At 40.4% G+C, this 17607-nt stretch overlaps 1 protein-coding gene across 6 annotated transcripts in view; it reads right to left on the bottom strand.

The window, feature by feature from the left end:
* Positions 1-1664: 1664 nt before the first annotated feature.
* SLC39A6 (solute carrier family 39 member 6) overlaps positions 1665-17607 on the bottom strand; it is a 31952-nt gene continuing 16009 nt past the window's right edge. For all 6 annotated transcript variants that reach the window (XM_065584124.1, XM_065584121.1, XM_065584122.1 and 3 more), the window contains 4 exons: positions 14314-14691; positions 7024-7104; positions 5240-5430; positions 1665-3979 (listed from right to left, as the gene is read on the bottom strand). In XM_065584124.1, the coding sequence (XP_065440196.1) occupies positions 3827-3979; positions 5240-5430; positions 7024-7104; positions 14314-14691 (803 nt within the window). In that variant the 3' untranslated portion in view covers positions 1665-3826. The remainder of the gene's footprint in view (positions 3980-5239; positions 5431-7023; positions 7105-14313; positions 14692-17607) is intronic.

The following is a 17607-nucleotide window of genomic DNA, read 5'->3' as shown; positions in this document are numbered from 1 at the left end:
CTGCAGCTGCCAGAAATCCTCTAGCTCCCTCTCGCTCCCCCTCCCGCCAGCAGTGTCTTCTATGTGCAAGCTGGGCTCTGCCGAGTCCAGTGGCCCCCAGTGCTGGCTAACAACACTGCAGCCCATTTCTGTGGGGTTTTAATCGCACTGTTAAAAGAATACCAATTGAAATTTATTAAATATTTTTGGATTTTTTCTACATTTTCTAATATAGTGATTTAAATTTCAACACAGAATACAAAGTGTACAGTGCTCACTTTATATTACAAATATTTGCACTGTAAAAAGGATAAACAAAAGAAATCATCATTTTTTGTATATGGTACTTGTATGAGGTGAACTTAAATATTATCTCTTTTTTACAGCAAATATTTGTAATAAAAAGTAAATATAAAGTGAGCACTGTACACTGTGTTGTGTTGTATTTGAAATCAATACATTTTAATGCAGAAAATATCCAAAAATATTTAAATGGTATTCCATTATTGTTTAACAGTGCAATTAACCGCATGATTAATTGCAATTAATTTTCTTTAATCACTTGACTCCCCTTGTTCAAACATGTGGAGCTGCCTCAAAATGCTCAGTCCAAGGAGTTCAAATAGATCAAGGGAGGATCGATTTTGGTGATTGTCATCACTTTAATATTAATGAGAAGGGGCAGCATTGCATCAGCCTGTAGTGATGGAACACAGCAAGGGGAAAAATAGGGAGACAAAAGAAATGTTTTCCAAAGGAATTCTTTAACCCATAGAGGGCCATAGCCATCCATCCAATCAAATGCTACATGTATGCACATACAGAGTGGGTTAGTTGGTTAGGGGCACATCACTGGTCTCCCCACCTATTTGTTTCAGGATGGAAACTGTGTGGTGATGTTAAACAAATAAAATAAAATATGGGAAGGGGCAGAGCTTGTCCCAGAAATTTCTGAAATTTCCAATACAGCATCCTGGATTGTAGAAGATTTAAATACATTTAATCAATAGACTACCTATGGAGCTGGAGAGAGTACATCTCTCTCCTTTCCTCTCCTGGTAAAGGAAGGGAGACACTAGGGGGTGGTGGTAATCTCCTTGTGCCCGTTGGAGAGAAGAAGGGACCAATAACTGGGAGAGATTTTTCTTCAGAAGAAAGGAGAATAAATAGAGATTCCCCAGCTGGGAATCTTCTTTCCTCTCAATTAGGTGCTGTTGCAAAAATTGCTTGTACTGATGGGCTGCCTCAAAGTGGAAAAATGGGAACAAAAATGTTTCCATGTAATAGTTCCCAATCCAGGAACCAGTTCCTCCTGCTGCTTTCACTTCAGATTCCCCTTACTGGTTAATCTTAATTTCACCAGCACTTTGACCCAGGATGAGCCCACAAGGTGTGGTCCTCATTTTTAAACTCTGTTACTCCTGAGATGTCAATATTGATGTATAGTTGCATTATTGTTGTAGCAGTGTTGGTCCCAGGAAATTAGAGAGACTAGGTAGGTGAGGTAATATCTTTTATTGGTTCAATAAAAGGTGTTATTTCAGCCACCTTGTCTCTCTAATACTGATGTATGGCTCTTTGAGACTTCAAAATAGAGTGAGGAATGAATTGAATTTTAGATCAGTACTTATTTTACATGGTTTTGGAGTGTATAATTCATACAAAAGAAATCTAACCACCAGCAATTAGAATCTTCTCCTTTTATTCTCATTAATTCATGTTAAGTTGCATTACATAGCTTAGGTCCAAAAGGGCTATGGGGAAGACATTGAAACCTCTGAGTGTGGCAAGTTTTAGTTCCACATTTAAAACCCAAATTCTACCCAGCAACACTAAATAGACAATTTCAAATTAAACGAAGTAGTTAGCCACTTTATTACTTTGATAAACCTCAAAGCTGGCTTGGAGATCAAGGATAATGAGGTTCAGAATTTCCATTTCAAGGATATAACACAAATACCAGATGCATGCACAGACAATGGTAACAGAGAATACTAATGTTTTGTCAAGTGAACATATTTGGACTAAACCAATCATCTCTACTAAAGACTTTGCACTCAATGAGCTTTCTCCATTATTCAGGTGTAATTATGATAGAATCTAAGACTGTACCAAACCTTCCTTTCTTCCACCACATGCTAGTGAGCATGTCCAGTAGTGAGATTTGAAGGTAGGGTTAATGTTCATCACACAACCGTTTAGTAAGAAAATTTGTCTAAAGTGTAAACATGATGAGCTAAAAGGAACTGGAACACACTGATCAAATGGAAAGCCCCAGAGCAATCTTCATCACCAGTGATCCCGCAGAGGGGTAAAGCTACTACAGAGCATCCCCTTTCCAATACACAAAATATCCACCACTAATGAGCAGCATAAACAAAGCAGGCAGGGCAGGAGCTGCACTAAGCAGCATGTGCTATGGAACGCTGCCCGTAGTGACATGGAGATCAGATTCAAGTTCTCCAACTCCCATATAACACATAGAAAGGGAAAAAGAACAGCTACTGGTCTTGTAATAAGAAGAAAAAAAGCGGAAGAGAAATCTAGCAAAGTCCTTCTGCAGGGCTGGTATCCACAAATTATCACCCCCGTTCCGTGTACACACACCTCCCATATTTCCTGTGCACCTGTGAGAAGACTGCATGATTTCATGGTTTGGCTGAGCCAAAGTTTTTGAATTACTTTGTTCTTTCTAGATGCCTTTGCATATGAAAGTATATGAGTTTAAATGCTGAGCTACATAATTTAAGAAAAATGCAGAGAGATTCTTAGTGCTATGTCAGAGAGTTCAGAATATATAAGATAAACAAAATTACCGAGCAGTATACAAGATGCCCCAAAATGTTTACAAATCTTCCCTGGGTACTACCATTTTCATAATTACAAAGGAGACATCCCGTTGACATGTACAAAGTCAAGATCAAACACTGTGGGCAGCAGAAGCAGCATTTTTCAGATAAGTTCTATGGGTGAAATCCTGGCCCCACTGAAGCCAATGAGGCCTTGCCATTGACTTCAACAGAACCAAGATTTCACCCATTTTCTGTTTGGTTTTATATAGATGCAAATATTAAGATAGCACATCTCACCACATGAAATACACCATTTCTCTAAAAAGAGCTGTTCATGTTTCTTGTTGTTCCCTTTGCCTCAGCTTGTAGTTCTGGTCATTTTTCTTGTACATAGATTATACACACAATTTCTTCCAGCTTCATTATTGCAGCAAGCTTTGTCATGAAATTTCCATATTTTGACTCAACTTGGCTACACTTTGGATAAGCTATGTGTCTGATTTGTAACTCCCATAATGGCCGATAGCTCTACCCCATTTATTACATTTCTCTCTTCAAATATTTTGTTTTACAATACTCACTATGCCCATATGTTAAGAGTATTCACTGTTTCATGAAATACAAAAAGTAGACAATTTTTGCATTTCATACTACAATAAGAACATGGCCATTTCACTTGTTTATACAAGCAAGCACCATTTAGGAAAAAGTACAAGATGCTAAAATCTCACAATTATTACATGCAGTAAATGAATTCACAAAACAATAATTTAAAATAAAAATTGTAAAAAAAGTGATACTCCTTTATGGATTTGGCACTTTTACCATGTGTAACAGTGCAGCACTCTGACTAGCGCAGTTATCTATAGTACCTCATACAATACTGAGCACTGTGTGTAAACAGTTCATACCATTCAGTTTTACTTCTGGAAAAAAAGATACATCAGTTAAAAAGAATGCCTAGTCTATAAAGCCTAGAGCTCATTTACAGTAGCTAATAGAAAAAGCAGAACCACATCTACTATAATCTTCAATTCAACATCAGGTAACCAAAATTATAGGTTTATGCTGAACACAATTTTATGTTCAAACACAGAGATAAGCAGCATAATCCCAAAACCTAACAGGATTCCAGCATTCTGTAACAGGAAATATCCCCAGCGGCTACATCCATGATCACTAGCATCATTGTGCAGCATTTCAGGCACCTAAATAAATAAAAAATATATATATATATTAACATCTTCAAAATAAATGACTGATACTATTCTGACTTGTTCATTAAGGTTTCAGTGAGCATGTCCAGTGAATTCTGTAACCCTCACTCATGTAACCATCAGATTCTGTAACCCTCACTCATGTGGAGCAGTATCTTACTCCTGTCAGCTTCATTCATGTGGAATAGTATCTTACTCTTTGAGTAGTCCCACTGACTTCAGTGACACCACTTGTGGAGTAAATTGCTAGTCCTCATGGAGTAAGGATATCAGATCTGCCTCCAAACCGCTCATCATAACTTGGAAAGTGGTGATGTAGCACGGGTCTAATCAGCACCATTTATTTTCAGGAATTATACCAAATGAAATTCATGTCTTCTAATTATATTATTCGTGCATAGATGACTTATTTACAAGTTATAAATAATATAATCTGATTTTCATAAGCAGTATAGTTCTAGAAACTGGAAACAAGAACAAGTTTGTACGTTATTTTTATCCATTAGAATAATTTCCTGTGTTGTAGTACTGTATTGGTTTAATCCAAAGAAGTGCTGAAGATTTATTGCAAGTGTACAGCACGTCTCAGGATCATGCCAATAGTGTACAACCAGGCCATTGCACCATTATCCAATACACCAGCCACAGCATTTTCATCACTAATAAACTGGTATTAAAAAGTAATTGAAAGAACAGGCTGACATAGGGGGAATGTCTCACTGAAAATAAACATCTCTGCCTCCCCTCACTGTTAATTTTTTAAAAATGTTTTTGCCTCAATACTTACTACCAGAGACCATCATCCTTTAATGTTCCATTCCACCAACATCTTCTACAAATCCAGAACCTGAACAATTTTACTCAATAAAACAACATCCAGGTGCCTAAAGATTGTTTACAATGTGTTTATGTGCATTCCCAGATAATTTTGCTTTATGAAGCAGAAAAAAATTCTAGTAATATTCCGATTTGACATAAAATTTCAATTATTTGACTAAGAACTTCCAACACATTACACTACTCACAATAAAACTTAGTCTATTTACTTGTTTGTGTTCCATAATCATGTTGAAAAGCTTCCTTAAGAACAAATTAAATGGTGTCAGTCTTTAGGTTAAGAAATATGTAATACATGTGGTCAATATTTTCTTAGAGGAAAGAAACCCACTTCCTATTTTATGACAAACCTATTCTGGTATTGTTCTGAATCTCAGTTATGTAAATAGCAAGTAGTTCTAGTCACATACTTACCATATCAACAAGAGCCACATACATGAACAAGCCAGCAGTAAGTGCAAATATCCACATTGAAACATTGTCAGCATAGTGACCAATAAGAATCCCAGTTGCCATTCCAAGATATGCTAGCATAGCTGACAGAGCATTATAAAGAACAGCTTGTTTGACAGTCATGCCAGCTTTTAGAAGTACAGCAAAATCTCCTATAGCAGAAAAAAATAAAGCATCTTTCACCCACTCACGTAACTATTATGACATGTGCAGTAACATTTATTTTCACCACTTAAAATGAATATATTTAACTATTTTAGTGCCCATTATTGGCTTTCTTCAAAAGTTTTCATCCACAAAATAAGTTGTTCATTTATGGGGAAATAAGTCAGTCAATGAGTGAACACATGAAAACTGCTTCATAGCCACAATCTATAGTATGAAAATTTAGTCTTGCACAAGATCACATTTTTAGTTTATTTTTAGTATTCTGGAAAATGCATACTGTTGGACTTATTTGATTTAATAATGTATATCATTTTAACCAAAGTATTCTGCAGTATTCAACATCAGCGAACACTGTATAAAAGTAGTTTTTCCACAAACTGGGTTTAATGAATTTTGAAAAAAAATTGCTATGTGATGTGTTCTCATCATGGTTCTGCCACTTACCCAGTGACTTTTCTAAATACTTTATACTCTAGCCCAGTCATTGCTTCAGAATTTCTTTACTAATTTCTATAAAAGTGACCTTTATGTATCTCAGTTTCACTAGAATGATTAACAGCAGTGCTAATCTGAAATGGATAAGAGTAGGGAAATATCCCTATGCCACTCCAAACTAACAGTCAAGGAAATTGCCATGGTTTAAAGTGTTTACCTATTACACACATGTATGTTTGCAAACCATTTCTCTCTGGGGGCTGTGACTCCCCGGCTAATCTCTATGTAATCCCACCATTTTATACCACAACCTTTAAAATCCTATGTCAAGGCAAATTTCCAGCCAAGACAGACTTGATGAGATTTCTTTTTAAAATCATCCACAGAAACATTCTAAGCAATGGGCAGCCTCTGTTAATTCAGTAAACAAGACAAGCTTCATTCTATTGAGATAAAAAAGATTAAGTGCCCAATCCAATTCCCAATGACTTCTCTGTGACAGATACCAGGCCCCAAACCTATAACCTAGTAATATGTAAATTCTTATGTGGAAGACATGCACAGATTAATCCAATCTGACTAGAAAGACTCAAGGCGTAGATTTCCAAACAATATCCCCAAGTTAGACTTTGGATGGGAATCTTTGGCAAGATCTGAGCTAGAGCTGAATAATAGTGGAAAAAGCAATCCACCAATATTTGTTGTAACTTTGAAAGTGAATTTTGATTTAAAATAATCAAGTTAAGCAGATATTTGACAGAAGCAAATTTCAAATTGCATATTCAGTTGAAAGATTCACAATTTACACATAAATCACACAAATTAAGGAACAGAAATACCACGTAATTAAACATAGCACATGTTGAATATCTGCAAACTGAGTGATCTGATCAACAAAACTTAACTTCTGACATTTGCAAATAATTCTAAATAGTAAATCCATTCATGAATTTTATAATCTGTTTACAAACAGCTATAAACCGAGTGAACACTTCTGATCCTGGTTAGAAATTTTATTTCCTCCTAAGACTTCAGAAAAATGTTTGCTTTGCAATAAAGCACTGGTAAAATAAAGCATTATCCTTTTATGTCTCCCAAATTCATAGCAAGCTATCATTTACTAAAATATTGTGCTATCTTACCTAACTCATGGGGTAATTCATGACAAAATACAGCCACAGAAGTACTTAATCCACTAGATAAACCTTCAGTAAAGGCTGCACCTGTGAGAAGACAAAAAAAAAACCCAAAATGTTACAGTTTAAGAAATCAAGCTTGGAAACACTGCTGCATGTGTTCATATCCGATTAGGTCAGAAATGGCCGAACAGCCGAACTCCAAAGAAAAGTGAAACTGTGTGCGTGTCTGTGCATCAGATTTTAAAGCCAGAAGGGACAATCATCATCTAGTCAAACCTGTATAACAAAATAATTTAACCTTGTAATTTCTGTTTCAAGCCCATCTCCTATAGCACTTTTTCTTAAAAAGCAAAAAAACCTAACATTGGTCTTTCTCAAATACCAAAACAAGAAAAGCAGGGGATTGATGCTTCATCAACCAACTTCACCCTACACTTTACTCAAGCCACTGTAGATTAAAAGCATGATTTTTACTAGCCAGTTCTATATTTACTCCTGAGGGCATTCTCTGCCAAAAAAATTAAGAATTCTGCACCAAAAAAGTTAAAAAAAATTCTACGCACGGTATTTTAAAATTCTGCAAGTTTTAGTTGTCAATCTGTAAATACAGAGGCTCCAGCAGCATGGTAGTGGGGAGCACAGACCACTGGCTGCATGAAGGTGGGAGACCACCCTGCAGCCTCCCCGCCCCCCACCCCATACAGCACAAGGCCTGGGCCTGCCCCAGAAACCCCTGGGACCCTGCCCCTCTGCACCAAGTATGGGGCAGGCAGACTCAACCAGGCAGGATCCAAGTGTGGAGGGGCTCAGTGTGGGGGGATCCAGGTGTGGGGTGAGAGGATTCTGCGTTGGACAATCTGGGTGCAGGCAGCTCGGGGGGGGGGGGGGGGGATCTGGATGCACAAAGTCTTGTTGGGAAGGGGAGGAGGGAGGTTCCAGGTGAAAGTGATTGGGGCTCAGGAGAGGAGTCTGGGTGTCAGGGTCTCATCAGGGGGGTCTGAGTGCTGGGGGAGTGGGACTTGGTGAGGTGGGAGTCTGGGGTGCAGCTAACTGGGAGTCTGGATGTGGGAGCTCTGGGAGGTATGGGGGGGTTGAGTGCAAGGAGTTCAGTGGGGTGGAGGTCTGGGTGCAGCAGGCTCCAGATGCACTGGTTGAGGTTCAATGGGGTGGGGTTTGGGTATGGAGGGCTAGGCGGGTTGTGGTTGTAGCAGGTGAGGCTTGGCAGGGGTGTCTGGGTATGGGAGGTCCAGATGCACACGGGTTGGGCAAAAGGGGGAGCAGCTCCCCTTACAGTGACTTCTCCCCCCACGGCTGAGGAGTGATGGGAGCAGGAAGCAGGGAAGGATGCTGAGCTTCCTCAATCTGGGGGAGGTTTCTGTAATAGAATGAAATTTAATAGTGAGAAGTGTAAGGTGATGCATTTAGGGATAACTAACAAGAATTTTAGTTACAAACTGGGGACGCATCGGTTGGAAGTAACGGAAGAGGAGAAGGACCTCGGAGTCCTGGTTGATCGCAGGATGACTATGAATCGGCAATGTGACGTGGCCGTGAAAAAAGCTAATGCGGTCTTGGGATGCGTTAGGCGAGGTATTTCTAGTAGGGATAGGGAGGTGCTGGTTCCATTATACAAGGCACTGGTGAGACCTCATTAGGAGTACTGTGTGCAGTTCTGGTCTCCCACGTTTAAAAAGGATGAATTCAAACTGGAACGGGTACAGAGAAGGGCCACTAGGATGATCCAAGGAATGGAAAATCTGTCGTATGAAAGGAGACTCGAGGAGCTCGGTTTGTTTACCTTAACCAAAAGAAGGCTGAGGGGGGATATAATTGCTCTCTTTAAATATATCAGAGGGATAAATATCAGGGAGGGAGAGGAATTATTTCAGCTCAGTACTAATGTGGACACTAGAACGAATGGATATAAACTGGCCGTTTAGTTTAGGCTTGAAATTAGACGAAGGTTTCTAACCATCAGAGGGGTGAAGTTTTGGAATAGCCTTCTGAGGGAAACAGTGGGAGCGAAAGACCTCTCTGGCTTTAAGATCAAGCTTGATAAGTTTATGGAGGGGATGGTTTGATGGGATACAGTGATTTTAGTCAATAGGTCGATAACAATGGTCAATGATGGGATATTAAAAGTTACTACAGAGAACTTTTCCAGAAGGTCTGGCTAGAGAATCTTGCCTGCAATGCTCGGGGATCAGCTGATCGCCATATTTGGGGTCGGAAAGGAATTTTCCTCCGGGGTAGATTGGCAGAGGCCCTGGAGGTTTTTCGCCTTCCTCGGCAGCACGGGGCAGGGGTCGCTTGCTGGAGGATTCTGAGCGACTAGAAGTCTTTAAATAATGTTTTGGGAGTTCTACAGCTACGTCAAGGGAGAGAATTCTTCCAGGAGTGGGTGGGTCAGGTTTTGTGGCCTACATCATGCGGGAGGTCAGACTAGATGATCATAATGGTCCCTTCTGACCTTAGAGTCTATGAGTGGGTCTGACACAGCCCCAGCCATTCCTTGCAGGGGAAGAGGAAGTCCCATCCTCTCCTGCCTCCAACTCAGCCGGGACTAGCAGCTAATCCTGGCTCAGGATAGGAGCCACTGGCTGGAGTGTCCCCAGCCCTGCGGTGATTTACCATTTTTCTGCAGGGAGGCAAAGAAATCTCCGGGCAACATGATTTCTGCGCACATGTAGTGGCGCAGAATTCACCCGGGAGTATATATTGCTCAATTTCACAACATTTTGTCCTGAATAAATCTAGCACTGAAACAGGGTGAGAGGTTGTTCTTGTGGTTGGGTCAACCCTGCTGGGTATCGAGAAATACTTGAAATATCACAAGAAAGCTCTTTCCGGATCAAAGGCTCAAATAAACGTATCTAAGAATTCAAATTCTTTGGCACCTTAGCTTAACGTTTTGTGGTTCATCTACTGCTACTTTCAAGAAGTGGTTTATATAGAGTGTATTTTATCAATTTTTGAAGGAGAAGCCTGGGATGTATTCAAAACTCTATTTGCATAATGTCTTTTGTCAAGGCCTGTACCATGATTTATTAAAATCTTAAGTGAATGAAAAATAACACGAAGGTAATATTGACCAATAACTCTGTTATATAAAATTTATGAATGTACATATGAATGGAGCTGAAAAGGCAGATACCAGGTCCTAAAATCTGATTAGGTATTTTCAAGACTTCTGGTAAGGCTGTATAATTCTATTAACAACAAACAAAGACCTTTCCCAGACCTGAAGAGCAGCTCTGTGTAAGCTCGAAAGCTTGTCTCTCACCAGCAAAAGTTGGTCCAATAAAAGATATTACCTCACCTATCTTGTCCCTCTAACAAACCAAGATGTTAAGATGGGACAACGTGTTCGTACATGGAACTGATGGAGATTAGTTTTTATTGCAGTGGTGACTGGCGCTGAAAATAAGCATTGGGGGGGTGGGGAGGGGGGGTAGTAGCAAATTGCCTGTGGCCCAGATACACTACCTTCTCCTCCCAGGGTGATCATGTTTTTCAAAGTGGAAAACTGGAAGAATTCAGGTTGTCACCTCAAGGAAGCATTTTGATAGGAGATATGGGGGAGAGTGGATGGCTAGTGGAGAAGTGAGCAGGACAAAAAAGAGGGCACCCATTCCCTTTTCAGATTAGGACACTTTCTTGTCTAGAATAAGGAGGGGATTCCTCTGTCATCCCTTTACTATACTCCCTACCTTTAGGCTCTTCCCCTGCATTCTAGTTTTTAAATCTACTCTTTCCCAACTCTCTTTACAGCATTCACCCACACCCTCATTCATCAACTGATTCCCTCCCCACCCCACACTCAACCCTTCAAACCCAGCCCAATTCTTCTTCTTCTCCCCCCCCCCCCCCCCACCCCGCTAAGGACCTCCCCAGACCCTCACCAGTCTCCACACCTGAACCACCAACAACTCGGGAATATCCACATGCCACCTCACCTCTTCGCAGCTCAAAACCATCCCCCCATGTCTGAACCCTCTCCCACATAGCACTACAGGCCCCTTCTGCCTCTGACCAGACACACATTACCAGGAGGCTCAAAAGCAACTCAAGCTCAGAAGCTTCCCTCGTTACTGGCCCTGGAGAAACAGGAGCAGAAATAGCTGTGTAGGAGTGTGAGAGCAGTTTCCGGACTTCACTGGCTCATTTACCATCTTGTTAAGTTGTTAAAAAGTGAACTGATGGAACATTAAGCTGACAGTTGTGAGCTACACTCTTCCTCTGTCAGACAAACTTGAGTTAGCTGCACAGAAGCCTGTATTTCCTGCTCTGTCTCCCCTCCTGCTGCCTGCAGTCTATGGAAGCATATGGCATTTTGCCGGGTGGGACTGGAGATGTTTCAACCAGAAATCCCACTGGCAGCAGAAGGCACTGCACCATACAGACCATCAGTCACACAGAAGAATCATAGAAGACAGGGTTGGAAGAGGGTCATCTAGTCCAACCCCCTGCTCAAAGCAGGACCAACCCCAACTAAATCATCTCAGCCAGGGCTTTGTCATGTAACGTCTATAGAGCAGCTGACAACTCAGGCATTATTGCTGGGGCGTAGCTACATAAACCCCTAATGGGTAGCCACCCTGCTTGACTGGTTGATTATGACATACTAAAGTTATCACTCTGTAATGAGCTTAAACTTGCAGTGAGAGAGAATGTTGGACAATGAGTGTCCATGCGACAGGGAGAGCTAACAAGCTTCACCTCATGGATATTACCACGCAATGGGAAAGAGTGATGATAAATTGGGCCTCTATTCCTAATCCTGAAAGATGTCCTGATTAGGAGACGAGAAGAGAGGTAGAAGATATCACTGTTGCCATGGTTGTGTCCTCAGCAACTCCTAGAACGTAAACTTAGGAGTCCTACTATTATAGCTTCCATAGGGTAAGTTTCCCTCCCTTCCCATCACCTCATTCCTCCAATTGTAGGCTTCTTTCTTTTGCCTTCTCTAGCCCAAATGACTTTGCCAGGTTCCTAATTGGCTAATAAGAATGTATACTATATGATGTGCCTGTGATTACCCAGCAACTAAAACTACAAACTTTAGTGAGACAGAAGCAGCATTTTCCTATCTTTCACTGTTTTCTTCTTTGCCTTCATGTATGTTTTTGTTCAAGAAGCAAAAAGACAAAGATTAGACTTCAACTCAAGGAGCTACTACCTAAAATAGTCTCCCTAAAACAAGGACATTTAATATAGTCTGAAGGGATTTTCCTTTGAAAGACTAAAAAAAAAAAAAAAATAAGGGTGCTTGTTACAATAAAGGTTTATCTATAATTTTAAGATGTTCTACATTTTAACCATTTATTAAGAGCACATCACCATTAAAAAAAAAACCTCTTCTGCTTATGGTGGCAGGAACTTGTCCCTTTATTATGTTTAATGTTGTAACAATACTACCAGAATTCTAGTATACCTTAGTATCTTTGAGTCCTATCCTATTCCAATAAATAAAACAGGTCCAAGAAAACCAAATACATACATGCTGGAATATAGTAAGGAATCATTATGAATCTGAGAAGAACTCATTTACTGCAAATGAGAAGGTTTATTTCAGCCTAATATTTTCCTGCAACCAAAAATAAATAATATTTTTTTCATTCATACCTGGAACCATTAGGAAAAAGATTCCTGGATTTTCCTTCCCCATAAGATTGGCAGGGTGGGCTGTCCCTTAATATGAAATTTTAGACAGATCAGATGGAAAAATCCATCTTTCTAGTAGTCTAGATGAATCAGTTAAATTGGCTGGTCTCATTTATTACAGACTGTATTAGCCTTCCCTTGTATTTTACTTCATGTCCATCAAATCCATCCTTTCCCAAATGTCTCACACATATACTTAGGATAACTGATTCTTCTTGGCTTTTATTACATGCAAATCCTCTTTATTTTTCCTACCACATTTTCACTACTGACAAGCTGGAAAATTTAGATTCAATGGTCAAATTTTTATTTTAAAAAATGTTAAATCAGAAGTTCTCTGTCATATTATATTATGAATTGGATACAGAATGTGTGTTTGTCCACATCATTGAAAAATTATTCTGAAGTCCAAAGAAATATTTATACACTATCACTTATTGTAACCCTTCCTCAGGCAAACAAGAAAAAGGAATTCAGCTCTGCAGTGTGATTTACAGTAAAGCTACTGCCCTTGAACTGACTACACGGCATTGTTGCAAATGACCCAACATTAAAAATGAATCCAACATCTGTAGAGCAATAAGCGCATCTAGAAAACTGTTAGTCTTCCATGATCTTGACTTGTTGGTGTTGATTACTCATTTAAAAAACATTTTTCCCGCCCTATCACCATCTTACTTTACATCCAAAATTCTCATTATCCATCTTGCTAGAGAAAGGTAGGGGACAGCCAACCTGACCTCACTTGTCTAATGTCCAAAATGCAGTGTTGCATATATGGTTTTTGTGAATAGCTCATTAAATCTTTCCAAGGAAGCTATAGCATTCCAGTATGACAGAACTGAAGGAATAGAACATGCATGAGAGAAGGAATAGGGACACGAATAAACCATGCAGGAAGAGGAGATATTGTTATACTTTTAGACAAACTATGGTTTTAAAAAAGTCACAGGATATACACTAAAACATTCAGTCAAAAAGTTTAGGAACCCCTGCCTTAGGGACTCTGGACATTTAAAGTATGAATCCTGATCTTGGTGAATGTCAATGAAGCTTGAGGAAAAATATGAAAGCCGATGACCTGATTAAAAAGAAAACTGGAGACTACTATAGACAGGCTATAGGAGTGAGGACATGGGAGAACCTATCTTTATGAACACAGCATAAGGAGAATTAACATCAAGCCTGAAATCAGTGGGTGCTCAGCACTTTTGAAACGTGAGGCCAACTACTTAAGTACCTAAAGCATGAATTTAGGTGCCTATCTTTAGGCTCCTAGTTTTGAAAATCTTGGTCTGATCTTTCGGGTGTAAAATAATTAAAGCAATATTTATAACTCCCCATTGTCTGTTTCTTTAAGAAATGTCTTTTCTATTATCTGGTCATTATCCTTATACCTTTCTCAGTTGCAGCAAATCAGTCATGGTTTACTGTTTGGCACTAGCTATCGAGGTTTCCAATCTGTAACCTTGACTGATCCATTCAAAACCCACTAGCAGATCACTGGCTAATTTATTAAGGCAAGGCTCTTATCCGATATCCTCTCACTAGAAGTTAAGTGGCAGCAGAGAAACAATTTTACCTTGCTGTTATTACATGAGAAGGCAAAAGAATTGTATAAACACTTACCAATTGCTAAGCCATCACTGAAGTTGTGTAGTCCATCACCCATAATCACCATCCAGGCTAGAGTAGCAATCCCAGCATCCTTCAGCTCTTCACGAGAGTAGCGCTGACTGTGGCTGTGTGGATGATGGTTCTGGGTATGATGGTGATGCAGAATGTGATGGTAGTCATGATGATGGTGACTCAGATGATCTGACTGTCCAAGAGTGTCATGTAAATGTGAATGACATTTATTTCTACACCCCCTGGATACATATTCATTGTCAGCTTCCTCTTGATGGGAATGAGCTATCATGACTTCTTCTTCTTCCTGTACCACAGGTTGCTGAGAAATGAAGTGTGATGGATCTTGTGACTCTGACCCTAGGTAACCTTCAGGCCCTTGTAAATAAGAAAATAAATAAGACTACATAACTGTACATAAAAATAATCACATACAACGTTATGTTACAATAAGAGAAAAGCAAGGAAATTCAGAATTGAGGCTGACACCATCTTCTACTGTGACTAAGTATGGCAATATTTTGAATGACTTTCCACAATACTTTCCTTTTAAATATCATCTCAAAATTTCCCTAAACTCGCCATGAAATTCTACGGAAATGTTACAAAATTATAAAAAAGAAGTCTTAACTCCTAACTCATCTCTAAAGACTCATTTCCAAAAAACAAAATTCCCACAAGTTATACTGTGGTGATCTAACTTCTTTCAGCTGATAATATATATTATTTTCATAGCAACAATAGATTATACCATATTACATATTAAATCATTTGCTAGTTTTTTAACTATTTTTCTTAAGCACAAATGTGTACAGTTTTTACTTTTTAAACTTGCACAATTTGACTTGTAGGCCAATTGTTTTGAAAATTAAAAGTCTGCAATCACATTGTGTGTACTTTTCATGAATTTTAGGCTGAATTATAAGCCACCAAAATCAGAGAAGTTATATTATAAGGATCAATTCAGGCATTTTTTTTGTGATGATATAGATGTAATTGATCACTCATGCAAATCCATAAGTCTGAACTTCCAAAAAATAGTCAGACATATGCACAGAAGAAAAGTATGTAATACAGAAGGACATAGCAAGTTGTATTAAACATTTAATGTCAAGCTAGGTCAGTTAAATTAAGAATTGGCTCTAACTGGCACATCAGTTAAATTCTTTACCTGCAGTGAGTGACACTGAAAGAAGTGCACAATTCTTTTTTTTTTTTCCAAAGACAGAAAAGTAATTTGCAATATAATCCTGAAACAAAAGCCCCATTGACCTCAGCACCAATGGGAACTGGTTTCTGCAAAATAAGATCTGATCCATATAGCTACATGAAAACTACAAATGGGGATCAGTAAAACTGAATTCCTCTGCAACATCTATGCAGATAATCTCAGATACAGAAGAGTTCTGGTTGAGGCTACAGGATCATGCAGGACATGCAACACTGAGCCAAAATATGAGCTTTTATATATTCTCAGGAGAGTTTGGGGTACTGTCTAATCAAATAGATAATATTAGTATTCTGGTAGTTATGGTCAGTGTTAGATGCTTGAGATGCTTAAAAAACAAGAGACAGAAAATCGGAGAAAAAAATGCAATTAAAAAAAGCCAGAGATAATTTATCATGCCGGAAACACCATCTCCTGTAAGTTACAGATAAAAAGTGCTGTCTCCAGATAATATGATTGCAGGAGATACATCCATGTGACTTGGGGTCTCTGCAAACTGAACAAAGTTTCTTTTTTAAACTATGACTATTTTGGTACTGTTCTACTCGGTGAAGCAGTTCATCTCAGAAGCATTTCTGGGAGTCAAAATGTATGGTGTTTCGCTCAAGAATCTGAAAAATGAGTTAAAGCGATGTAGCGAGGCGGTGGGATATCCCACAGCCCCGCTGAGGGCCGAATCTCCCCTAATACCAATGTGGGCGGAGCCACCGGGTCCAGCGGCCGCCCCTCCGAGGTCACGGCCCCGACCTGGAAGTATAAAAGCCCGCCTGCAGAGCTTAGCGGAGGCCAGGCCGGCGGAGAGAGCAGATGTCTGTGGCCGAGCTCCCACTTTGGAAACAGCCGCAGGCCACGACCAGCCTGCTGACACACCGGGCCGGTCAAGCCTACCTCTCGCCCGGTACCCCGAGGAGGACTGGCCGAGCCCGCTCCACGCCAGCTACCCCGAGGAGGACTGGCCGAGCCTGCCCCGTGCCAGCTACCCCGAGGACGACTGGCCGAGCCTGCCCTTCACCAGCATTGGCTCCTCTGGGTAGGTAGCGGAGAGCACCGACGACACTAAGACGGCCCAGGTACCATACGAGGGGGAGAGTGGAAGCAGCCCGGGGGCAGCCAACCCCAGTCTGGCTGCTGCACTGCCAGAGCCAATGTCAGGGTGTTGTGGCCAGGATCCCCACTGACAGCAGCGAGTTTCCGCTGCTGCTAGGGCCCCAGGCTGGGACGCAGTGGAGTGGGAGGGCCTGCGTCCCCACTGCCACCCACTCCTTGGGTGGCAGATTCCCCGTTTCCCCTGGCCTAGAGAGGCTGGGTACCTAGGTAACTATTTGCTTGCTGCCCCGCCCTGACCTAGGGCCTGGGCTGCCACAAACTGACCCAGCCCCTGCTTACGGGCCTGAGCCCCTAACTGTGGGTCTGCGGTCCCTGACTACCGCCGGACCAGAGCGAGGCGGTGGGATACCCCACAGCCCCACTGAGGGCCGAACCTCAGCCCAAACCTACTACAGCGGTAAAAAAGTGAAAGTAACCCTTCTAACGCTGAACATAGAAACAGAAATAAACCCAAATCCCCATTTATTTTTTTCAATTTTCTGCAGTTTGGTATATGACTCAGCCTTGCAATAGGATCAAGAGGAGAAAGTGGAAGTCTCTAATGGGGTAACAGGAGAACACGAAATCCAGGGTTTAAAGGAGCGAGGCAAAAGTCAACTTCATCTATGCTTTCAATCCACCAACTTCAGTGGGCTTTCACAAGGATGTGTATATTTGTTCTCAGACAGAACACTGCTGTACTTGGACAAATTTTTGACAAATATCACACTAATATGCAAGACATTTTGTAATGATATTTTCACCTCAGAATTGCTTTAATCTCACTCTTGCTGAGAGTGAGGTATTTTGATCACACTATAACATTAAGTAATCTCATTCTGGGTTTTAAATTAATCACACACATGCCCTGTTTACTCCTACCTTACAATCCAAGAGCGTATCATAGTGGATATTTCAGTAGCCGAGCACATAGTACTGAAAAGCAGCCTATAAAAATCAAAAAGCTCAATGTTTTATTG

This window comes from Chrysemys picta, chromosome 2, assembly GCF_011386835.1.
Source record: "Chrysemys picta bellii isolate R12L10 chromosome 2, ASM1138683v2, whole genome shotgun sequence".
Lineage (NCBI taxonomy): Eukaryota > Metazoa > Chordata > Testudines > Emydidae > Chrysemys > Chrysemys picta.
This window is presented reverse-complemented; position numbering and strand designations above follow the sequence as displayed.